This window comes from Tauraco erythrolophus, chromosome 1 (genome assembly GCF_009769465.1).
Source record: "Tauraco erythrolophus isolate bTauEry1 chromosome 1, bTauEry1.pri, whole genome shotgun sequence".
Lineage (NCBI taxonomy): Eukaryota > Metazoa > Chordata > Aves > Musophagiformes > Musophagidae > Tauraco > Tauraco erythrolophus.
This window is the reverse complement of record NC_141465.1, coordinates 707,194-718,748: the sequence shown is the minus strand read 5'-3', so window position 1 is coordinate 718,748 and position 11,555 is coordinate 707,194. Positions and strand designations below refer to the sequence as shown.

The window sequence follows — 11,555 nt, the reverse complement described above, 5'->3', positions numbered from 1 at the left end:
AAAGTAGTGGCTGGTTTTTATAGCCCAAGTGTATAATCGGATTTTTTCCCTCTCCTGATAGAAAGCAGATAAATTTATGAAGGGAGAGCTAAGAGAATAATTACAGGGTGAAGGTAGTTAAATTTTATTTCGAGTCCCAAAGGCAAAACCTGACGTTTTATTGCAAACATCTGGAAGGCTTAAGAGACTGGCATGGTGTTTGTTTAAACACTAATAGAGATTTTTATTCCGTAAAACACAAACAAAGCCCATTTAAAAACACTTGAGACCGTAAATATTTTGCGCGGTTCAGTTCTCAAAGCCTGAGAAAACCGGGGCGAGGGGCGGGAGGGGAACAAATCGGCGGCGTAATAGGGGTGTAATTATGAATTAGTTAATAATACGCAACAATACCGTTTGTGCAGACCATAAAAATAAATTGCAGGCGCGTTTTTTGGTTTTTTTTTTTTTTCCGCAGTCACAATAACTGACCCCGCGCGGCCCGGGAGCATCACCTCGCTCGAGTTGCCGAGCGGCCACTTGGCTTCTCCTTAAACTCGCCCCTCAGGAGCGCTCCAGCCTGGAAACCCTCCGGCCCCTTTTGAAGGATAACGGACGCTGCGTTAAAATCCAGAAAATCACCCGCTCGCGTTGTCAGACAGCCTCCAGCCCGCACCCCTGACCGCTTTAACATAATTCTCAATGACTAACTTTAAAAAAAAAAAAAAAAAAATAATGATAAATCCCCGGGCCAGGGCTGGCTGAAGGACTTTCGGCGAGGTTTTCCTTGCTCTGGAGCAGGGTTTCAAACTGGCTGGGCTGGGCTCAGCCCCTGCGAGCGGCACATCTGGACAGCACTCCCGCCCCGCAGCCGGCTCCCCTGATTTTTCTCTCTTTTCCCCCCCCCCCCTCCCTAAATATTTCCATCTATAAACAAATATTTTCAGGCTCGCTCTGCGACAACTGGAAAGCGGGAGTGAATGATTTCTTTATAAACCCCGGGGCCTGGCCCTGCGACCCTTGCTCCTGCCACTTTATTCCAGGGAGCAGTTTCCTGGATTTAATGGGAGCTACCCCTGCGAGTAGAGGTCTGGAATAAAGACCAGGCAAAGGGACGCATTCATCTCTGGCGGCCGGAGGTCGGAGTCGGGTCTGAATCCAGATTAAGCCCAGGCCGACTCCAGATTCGCGGGGGACCCCGTCCCGTCCCGTCCCTCCCTCCGCGCCGGCGGGGAAGAGCCCCGGGGCCGGTTCCCGGCGGAGCGCCGGTGCCTTTTGCTCAGCGCGATTTCGGGGCAGAATCCCAATCCCATCCCCCGGCTCGCGGCTTTCTCTGGGCGAGCCCGCTCAGCGCAGGGGGCAGACATCCCTGCGAGGGGGCACCGTGGGCTCCCCCCGCCCCCCCAGCCCCATCCCTCCCCTTTCCCCCCGCACATCCCGGTGTGCGCGGGGCCGCGGGGTCGCGGCAGGCGCTGCCCCTTCCCCTCTGCCCGCACCGAGAAGCAGCAGTGCCTCGGTGTTTATGGCTTTTGCATGGGCGGAGGGAGGACGAGCCGCGCTCGGTCTCCCGGGCATCGCGACAGCGGCGGCGAGGAGGGAGAGGAGCGGCCGGCGGCGGCTGGGTGTCCCCGTGGGACCGCACGCCGCTCCCGGGGCGCCGGGATGCGGCTCTCCCGCCTCCGCTGCCCGGGGTCTGCCAGCGAGGGGCCGCATGGGCATGGGGACCCCGCCGTGGGGGTGGGATGCTGGCGGGGTGGTCTGACAGCCGGGACAGCCCCGGGTCGGAGACCCGAAAGGGCTCGGCGCTGCTTTAAACCGCCGACCGAAAACCAAAAACGCGTTTCTGAACTCTCACCTCAACCCCCAGATCTCGTTTAAATCGCGCCCTGCCTTTCCAGCACCGTTTCCTCTCTCTGAAACGCTATAAATAATCCTCTGGTTTTTTGGGCTTTCGTTCTAAAATCTCCCTCCAGCTTCCTTAGGAACCTTCCTCGGTGTCTGTCTCCCAGACGAGCGGTTCCGAGGCTTTCGGAAATAGGGAAACGTGGGTTTTTTTTTGTTTATTTGTTTTGTTTCGTTATTTATTTATTTATTTATTTATTTATTTATTTATTTATTTATTTATTTTTAATTTGGGAGGCATTCCTCCGCCGGGAGAAGGGCACACAGCCGAGGGACCCGCTGAAAACCCGTGTGCCCCCCTCCGGGACCCGGCTCCTCGGTCAGTCCCGCTGCCGGCTCCCTGCCAGCCCCTGCCTCTGTCTCTCCACGGAGCCGGGGAGCGGGGCAGCGCCGGGGGGGCACCCCGCGGGTGGCGGTGCCGCTGTGCCCGGCGCTGAGCCCTCGGCGAGTGCCCTGTCCCTGTGCGAGAGGGGAGGGGAAAGAACCGGCGGAGGGGGGAGCGGGTGAGGGAGGGCAGGGCGTGTGATGGGGACGCACAAAACCTTCTCCTCGGCCTAGATAACAGGGCTTAATTTCCCGGGATTTCCCGAAGAAACGGCTTCTTTCTCGCTTTGCGTCCGAAATCCCTTCCCGTGGGGGTGCCAGGCGGGCGAGAGCCGGCGCTTTAGGCCAGGGAAGGGGGGGGGGCTGGCGGGTTCCGCCGAACCACGCAAACCTGGGCACGGGGGGGTGACTCTGGCAGCTGAAGGGGTTGTCCCCTCCCGCCTGCCCCCTTCGCTCCGGTCCAGCCCCACCGAAAAATCTCGCTTTGCCCCCGGCGCTGCTGGAAGCAGCTCTGCGCCTTCGAGCAGCATCGGGGAAACGCCGGCCGAAAAGAACCCTTCCTGAAATTCGGTCCGTATCCTCACCCGCTTTTCCACCGTGGCTCGATCCGTATTCATTTCCTCCCTTACTTTATAATTTGTTATTATTTATTTCGAGCCTCAGCATCCCGGCGGTTTTCCCCACTGTATTTTTTCCCTTCACCCATTTTGCCGTCGGCTAATGGAAACGCACGGTGCTTCCTTCACCTTCCCAAATGCGGCCGTTGTTCCTTCTCACTGCGGACACCTCCCGATCCTCCCCCCCCCCCCCCCCGCGTGGCCCAGGAGCGTGGGAGCAGCTGCGGACCCCCCTGGGCACGGAGGGTTTCGGGGTCTGCAGAGGGATCGGGCGAGCAGAAATAAAACACTGACTGTCATCCAGGCAACCAAAGACCGAGCGGGAAAAGAAAAAAAATATATAAAAACTTCTTTTGGGCAAGAGAAGGCGCTCCCCCGCGCCGGGGTGCCCGGGTCTGGGTGTCCGGGGGTGCCCGGGTCTGCGTGCCCGGGGGTGCCCGGTGCCGGTCTCGGCCCCCGCCGCTCCACGGCCACGCATCGTTTTGAAGCGAAATTTCCAAACCGCCCCCCCCCCGAGACGTTGCTGTCGCGGGGCCAAACGGCGATTCCGCCGGCAAGCGCGGGTAACAGATGGCACGGGTGAGGTTTGAAAACCCACCCCTCTGCCCGGGCACCCCCGCCTCGGGCGCTTTGCGGGGGAGTGAGCTCCATCAGCCCCCCGGACACCGGGGTGCGGCGGGGAGAGGTGCGGGGGTCGCTGCCTCCCGGCATTTAGAGCTACAGGTTTCCTGAGGGCTCCCCGCGCTTCAAACGGTTAATTCTCCCGGCCGGTGCTCCAGGGCTCAGCTGGCCAAAATTCCTCGCCCTGAAGCCCGAGTCTCCCTCCCCAGCCCATTGGGTCGCAGCTTTTGGGTCTCTCGCGATCTCTCCCTCCTATTGGTCAGGGACAGTTTTTTTTTTTGTGGGGTTGTTGGTTTGCTTTTGGGTGGTTGTTTTTTTTTTTTTGGTTGGTTTTTTTTTTTTTTTTTTTCCTCCCTTGACAGGCGCACGCAGCCTGCCTAACTCTTGGAAGGCGAAAAAAAAAAAAAAAAAATCCCAGAAGTTTGGATCAATCAGAGAGAGACAGAAGGAAAGGGGAGAAGGGGAAAGAAAAAAAAAAAAAAAAAAAAAAAAAAAAAAAAGCTGAAATCCAGCCTGCAGCCCCTCTGAGCGAGCGCCGGGCCCGCGGCTGAGCACACCCTCCCGGCTCTGCCCGCCGAGGACCCGCAGCCTCATGTAGCGCCTCGGGGGGGCCGAGGGCCGGTTCTGGGGGCGCAGCCGGGGACGGTGCGGGGAGAGGCGAGGGGTTCCGCCGCCGGTGGCCGCTGCCCGCCCGGGGGTCGGGGCTGGGGGTAAGATGAGCGAGAGGCGAAGGTCGGCGGTGGCCCTCAGCTCCCGAGCTCACGCGTTCTCGGTAGAAGCCTTGATCGGGACGAATAAAAAAAGGAAACTGCGAGACTGGGAGGACAAGGGGCTGGATTTGTCCATGGAAAGCCTCAGCCCCAGCGGCCAGCTGGGGGACAATGAAGACCCGACGCAGTGCCTGGACCTCAACCCCGGTTAGTGCAACTCCGTTTTCTTCTCGGGAACCCCCGACCCGCTCCCTCCCTGCCGGGAGCCGGGCAGGGCGGGCAGCGCGCCCCGGAAAACATCCGGGACTGGCGGCAGAGGAGAAGAGGGGCGATTTTGCGCAGATTCTTTGGATTTTCATTTAATTTTTTTTTTTTTTTTTTTTTCGCTTTACGGGGACTTTTCTACTCACTGCGGCTCTTTCCCACCCTAACTCCGTGATCTCCCGGGAGGGAATGGCGTGTGTCTCTCCCCGCTTCCTCCTTCTCCCTCTCTCCTCCCTCTCCGTGTCTGCCGGCAGCGATGGTCTCTCCCGGGTGTCTCGGGACACGCGTTTCGCCTCGCCCCGGAGCTTCCCGACCGTCGCGGGGGTGCCGTGCGAGTCAAGGGCAAAGGAGTGGGAGACGACACTCGAGATCACCCCCCTCCTCCTCCCGAGGCACCGGCCGCCGCCCCGAGTCTGCCCGGTGGAGACCGTGCCACCCTAACCGGGAGGTTTGGGAGGAGGAGGAGGAGGACGCCGAGGCGAGGGCACCGGCCGCACACGCACCCCCGCCCCGCGGCGAGCTCCCACCCGGGACCCCCACGGGCCAGGGGTGCGCTCAGCCCCCCAGCGAGGGGCTGGAGCCGGGTCGTTCCGCCGGGATCGGGCCCGCCGGGGCCTCGCTCCGCACCGGGGACGGAGCGGGGGGACGGCGGAGGGAGGTCTCCCCTCTCCGGCAGGGAAAAGAGCCTCAGCCGGGACCGGGGCGGCGGGTGAGGGGGTCTCCGGGGGGGGTCCGGCCCCCGCTCCCCAGCCCGGCGCCTCCCGGGAAGCGGGGCGTTGGGAGCAGAGCCGGGGCCGCGGCCCCTCGGTCGGCTGCGCGGTATTTGGGGGGAGAGCGAGCGCGGGACTTCCCCCGTGGTGTTCTTATTTTTAATTTTAAACTTCCATTTGTCGGTTTATTTTTAGTTAAAAGGGAGCCGGTAGCTCGGAGCGGCCCCGCTCTCATAATCACTTTGTTCCCAGAAAAGGAGTTGCAGGGAATTTCTCTTTGCTTTTGCTTTTAATATTCGGGTGGAGGAAAAAGGTCAAACGATTTCGGTGCGCGACCCCGAAAGAGAAAGGGCAGAACTTTCCTCCACTCGCGCCAAGTCCACTCCACTGCACTTGGAGAAGAAAACACCTTTTTTCGGTGGTTTTGTTTTGTTTTTTTTTTTTTTTTATTTTTTTATTTTCATGCCGTTGCCCGCACTATGAATAAGCATCAGCTGCCCAAAACCCGGCATAAAAAAAAAAAAAAAAAAAAAACAAACAACAAACCAACAAAACGACCAACAACCCAAAAATCGAACAAAAGAAAAAGGGAGAAAAATTAGAGATCGAGGTGTAAGAAATACCTGCTGTAAAAAAAAAAAAAAAAAAAAAAAAAAAAAAATCTGTTAAGTGTTTTTGTAGGGAGCGAAAGACCGGGAATTCTGGAGACTTCGCTCCGCTCGCGAGGAACCGCGTTTCGTTTTGCCTGTGCAAAATCAGCAGCCTCCGCGGGTGCGGATCCTCAGGAGAAATAGGTAAAAATCTGCTGCCCGGGACCTCCCGCTCAGCAAAGGAGAGGGGACAGAAGCGATCGAAATATCAACCCCTAAAAAAGCAGCTTATGGTTTCCCAATCTTCCCCGTCCGAAATAATAAATACGCGAACGAAAGGGCAAAAATCCGCTTTCCAGTACCAGAACATGTGTGTGCATCAGTCTTCTTCTTTAGAACCGGTTCTCATTAATTTTTAGCCACAACAGGCTATTTTTTTTGGACGTTTTAGAAGTTTAATTTGCCCATTTCTCCTTGAATTCGAAATAAAAACCTGGAAAACTCCCCCTGCGCCAGACTCGGGAGCGGGAGAGAATGGCCGCTAACGCCTGAAACCTTAGAAAGCAAACGCGATGTTTTTCATAAAGCAAAGGAAATCAAGAACAGTTTGAGAAATCATTTTCAGGAGGTTGATAGACTTTAAATAAAGTCCGCGACTGTAATTTGCACAGTCACTTCATTAAACCTAAATCCGCCGCGGTGTAGCTTTGCTGCTGGGTGAAAATTGATTAGCGGCTCTGTAATGGCCACCGAATTCCATCTTTACAAGACCCAATTAAGAACAAACTTTACACCTAAAGTGTTTTAAACTTGCCAAATCTCCGGCGATATAGCAAAAAAAAAAAAAAAGAAAAGGGAGTTTTTATGGCGTCCCAGCGGTTCAAAACTTGAAGCCGCTGCCTCCCAGTAGCGTAGGAAATAATTCAGGGCAGATACTGCTGGTACTGGTGTGCTTACGGAGAGGCCCCAAATGCTGCAGCGCGGGCTGGGAAATTGCGTGTCGATTTTGCGTGGGATAACTTCCATCGATCCACGCCGATTTATCCATCTCTCCGCGTAAACCGCCGCAGATTCGGCTCAGGAGGGGCTGAAAGGCTGGAAAAACCATTCGCCGCGGGCGACCGAACGCCGGCGAGGCAAGAGTGGGGCTTCGCTCTCCTTTCCGCAGCTCTTTCCCGCGGGGATCGGGATTCCTCTCCCACGCCTCGCGGGCATTTTCCTCTCCGTCCCCGCAGCCACCGGCGCGGCCCCGCTCCGCTCCCGGTGCCGCCGAACCATCCTCCGGGAGGGGAGCGGGGAGGGGGGGGCGGGCAGCGCTCCCCGTTTCGGCGCAATCCCTCACCCCTCGCGTGCGATTTTCCAGCCCCGCTCAAACCTTTCGGCAACGATCCCGACGACCCCGAACCGCTTCCAGTGCCCGAGAGACCCTCCCCGCCGCCGCATCGTACTGGGACAGGCTGGGAGGTGCCGGCTCGGGGGATGGCGTGGGGAAAGGTGGGGAAAACCGGCGGATAAATCTCCCAGGTTTGTAAAAATCCGTCTGCCGAGCATCCCAGTTATTTATGTCTCGGCCGTGAATCGCGTCGCCGCAGTTAACGTGCTGTTTTACGAGACTCGGTTAAAAAAGGGGATAAAAGCTGGATTTTAATCACGCGCGGGTTTTAATCACAAAATTATGGAAAGGAATTCGGGATTACGGCGGCTCTCGCTCTCCCTCCGACCGCCGGCCGCTCGGGGCCGGGGGCTCGGCTGGCCGGAGGGCAGCGGGGCGGCCCGGAGCCCCCCTCGCCCCTCGCCCCTGCCCCGCCGCCGGGCCGGGCCGCCCCGCATCCTCCGCCGGCCCTCGGCTCTCGCCGCCGCTGCGGAGAGCAGGAGGAAGAGGAGGAGGAGGAGGAGGAGGGTGGCGGGGCGCAGGCGGCGGCGGCCGCCCCTCCATCCCCTTGGCAGATTTGGTTTCAGAGGGCAGCAAAACAATGGGCTCGGGTGTCGCGTGGGTATTTATAGATTAAACCTGAGCCGCGGGAAGGTGGCGGGGGGGCAGGCGGTGCCCCCCGCGATGTATGCATTATTTACCGTCGTTTACAGCGGAGCTTGCGTCCGCCCTTCGCTCTGCTGTCCCGGGGTCGCAGGGACAGACCGAGGCAGAGCCCAGCGCGCTCCTTCTCTCCTCGAAAGTTTAAGATTTTTTTTTTTTTTTTTTGGGGGGGGGGAGTCTCCTCGCGGACGCGTTTCCCCCCCCAGACACGGCCGCTCCCCGAGGCGGGTCGGCGCCGCATCACGGAGAGATGCGCCACGGGCGCTTCGGAGGCCGAGCAAAACGGTCCGGCTCAAAATTTCGAATTTCTGGGCTCTGGGACCGTCCTGTTCCTCGCAAGGAAACACTCCAGCGAGTTTCCAAACGAATTTCGCCGGTGCAGTCTTCGTATCACGCGTCCCATCGGTATTTTTGATTGCATGTATTAAGAATGCACACATCAGTTAAAGAAAAAAAAAAAAAAAACAAACAACCACTTCCGAGCGCTTTATTTTTGTCAGTCTGAGGAGACATGGCGTTGCAAATTGTTTCTCTGTGTTTTTCGAAAGGTGCATGAACACGCTGCCGCGGCGCTTTGCAGCGGGAAAAAACACCACGGCGCGTTCTGGGACTCGCGACGCGATTATTACAGCCGCTTATCCATCAAATTGAGATCCGGGGGCTTGAAAAAGCCTTCCATGGCTTTGTAAGGCGTGTTGTTCTCCTGCCTGTCCCGGGAGGCTGCCCAAACACCCACCCTCACCCCGCTCCGCCGCGGGGTACCTGCCCCTCCTCGCCCCCAGCCACCCCTCCCCACCGGCGGGGTTTGGGAGCCACGCAGCCCGCCGACCCTCCGGAGAGGCAAACACGTTTTAAGAGTGGGAGAAATGTGGTGGATGATATAGATGTGATTTATTTTTTTTTATACCGCTGCTTCTGAGCGCTCATATTGGTGAAATCCCTTTTTTTTTGAGCAGTGGCTGTTCAATTCGTGAGCGGGGAGTGACTTAATTGGGTTCCAGGCGTAGTTTCCCACTTCAGCTTTTGTTCGAGCGCTCGGTGGATGGGATCAGGATTTGGAGAGCTGGCAAGAGTTTTTCCTCGTCTCGTCCCGGAGGTAGGGTGAATTGGTGTACACCGTCTTTTGCGTGATCCTGGAGGCTCTCCGTGCTCCGTAACGACGCGGTGTGAGACAGAAGTGCTTGGGACTGGGGTTTGTCCGTGCCGTGTCTTTCTAACAAACGTGCGTGGGACTGGGATTGCAGGAATTCCTTCCACCTGTCGGATCATCAGTTTGCCTCCTAAAGAGGAGACACTGGGCTCGGCTCCGTCGCTCCCTTGTGCACGCGATGGAAGGAAACGTGAAAATCTGCCCCACGTAATTCCTCCGCTCCCCCCGTGCCCTGGCCGCAGAGCTGGTGCTCTCGCCCTTCCCGGAGGAGATGGTTGTGGGAGGCAGATGGAGCTGTCCAGATGAAAGCCAGGACAGCCCGGCGGGGGCTGGGGAGGGGGTTGCCTTGGTCAAGTTCATCCAACTCCGACCTTGGAGCTGGAGGAGACAGAGGGAGAGAAGGATTTGTCTCTGCGGTAGCGCGCGTCTTACTGAACGGGCGAACTCCTGCTGCTGGGTTTGTGGAGCTCGTCCCGCAGAGAGGTGAGCTGCTGGTGCTGTACTGGGAGGGCGGGTGATGGAATAATAGAGACAAATCCTACAGAGCAGCAGAGTGTTGGAAAAAAGGCAGCGTGTCAAACAATGTCTTCCCTTCTTTTACACGGATTTTAAATCTGCAGCGTTTTTTTAATGCGGGTTTATTCCATCTGCTGGGAAGGGGAAAGCTGCAATTTCAAAAGACATTTCTTGCCTTTGACAAGAACTTTGGGAGAATCCAAAAAGCTTCTGTTACAAGCAAAAGTCCAGTAATTCCTTACAAACCATCAATCACTTCTCCCTCCTCCCACTTGGGACGGAGCGCTTAATATCGAATATCAGCCCAGCTACCCTCTCCTCGGGCAGAGGTGTTCTGCTTTATCTGCATCTGCCCTGGAGGAAAACTGATGCTTTTTTCAGATGGAAAAGCTGAAGGATGTCTTCCCAGAACGCTCCTTTCAGGAAAGAGCATTCCCATTGTTTTACAACAAGGCGGTGCCGCCGCAGTCGCCTCTGGTCGCACCGATCACTGTTCCCGTTTTAATCGGTCGGATTCCTGTGTGAACCTTTGCAGTCTTATGTCTCCAAAGGTCCAAGTGTGGGTTGGGTTTTTTTTTTAAACTTTACTTTTTTCCTGCCTTCTGATCTAGATTAATAAGCTTACGCTAGTCTGAAAAATGCACTAAAATGAGACCAAGTGCACTCAGAAAATTCCTGGATATATTGCGACCGGCTCAGATGGCGTTTACATCAGTTCCTGTTGCGAGTAAAATCCATTCGAGTGTGATTTAAATCACCCCAAGCGTCTGTATTGAGATCTGGAGTTTACACCAGCGATATAAAATCAAGTTCAATGAAAGAAGCTTCAGTTTTCTAAAACCGACAACGTTTCAGAGACCGACAAAGTTTCCCGGCAAGGCTGAGCTCGCTGGTGCCTGCTGACGGAATTCCAAGGGTTTATGCTCCCCCTTAGCTCTTTGGCAGCCTCTGGAATGATACAGTGCCTTGGCAGTAGTGGCTGGGGGGTTGTGTTCAGATCCTGGCAGCAGGAGCCAGGTGGGTGCTCACCCAAATGGTGGGTACGTGTCCACCCGGAGCTGTGCGGGAAACATGGGCAACTGGGGGCATCCCAGTGCTCCGCTGCTTCGTCCTGCCCAGAGCAGCGCTGCGTAGCAGAAAATTTGGCTTTTCTGGCTTATTATCCGAACTAGAATTCCACAGGTAGAGAGTGCTGTGCAGCGAGGCTGAGCTGTTTTTATTTGCAGAGAAAAAAAAACGGTGCAGCTTTTTGCTGCTTATTTCTAACCCTGGTAAAACCAGTTCCAACCATTCTGCCCGCGAAGCATCCGCTCTCTCAAAATACAGTGCTCTTGCGTTCCTTGGAGTGATGCTTTGGTGAGAAGGACTAGGGAAAAGTAACGTGATGTTCTGGTAAAATGAAATCGAAACGTCTTTGCAAGCAGATGAAGAAATTTTAAAACTCGGAGAGGAAACGTGGTGTCAATTCAAGTTCTAGCAACAAAATCCGTGCCGGGGGCGTCTTTTAATTGCGTATTCTGCGAGGTCAGGAAACAATGGATCAGGAAGTCACTCCAAGAAGTGACAAAAGCACTTGTTACAATAATATTTACAATAATATCTCCAAAATGCCGTTGGCTCGGTTGAGCTATTGATCTGAGGGTGTTGTGGGGATGGCGAAGGAATTGTCCGAGTCCCACCCCTGTGGCAGCGGGTTGTCCGGTGTTGGACAACCAAAAAAAGTTTGCAAAAGCAAACTTGCAAAACTTGCAGCTGTTGGAGGGAAGGCTGCACCCAGCAAACGTCCCAGGCCAGCACATCCTCGTTCGCAGCAACGGAGGAATTCAGAGGAGGATTTTTCATTTGGGGACTGAGCAGAAAAAAAGTGAAGATGGTGAAGAGGCGTTTAGGTTTGTTGAATAAAAACTTTTTTTTTTTTCTTTTTTTTTTACTTTATTGCAAAACAGGAAAACTTAAGTTTTGGCCAACCTTTAAATACTTACTTTTGTATCGTCAAACTACCTCCTGCTTTTAAGTTATGCAACCTTTTTAAAAATGGATCACCAAACCTCCTTGTTCAAACTAATAAAAAATATTCTAAAAGTAAATTAGAAAATGAATTTGCAATTAAAAAAATAAGGCCTTTTGATTTAGATAA

At 55.4% G+C, this 11,555-nt stretch overlaps 1 protein-coding gene across 1 annotated transcript in view; it reads left to right on the top strand.

The window, feature by feature from the left end:
* The first annotated feature begins 4,158 nt into the window (after positions 1–4,158).
* The window catches only part of TBX15 (T-box transcription factor 15), an 89,366-nt gene continuing 81,969 nt past the window's right edge, over positions 4,159–11,555 (top strand). Inside the window, exon 1 of the mRNA XM_086608362.1 lies at positions 4,159–4,360. Coding sequence (XP_086464488.1) covers positions 4,159–4,360 — 202 coding nt within the window. The remainder of the gene's footprint in view (positions 4,361–11,555) is intronic.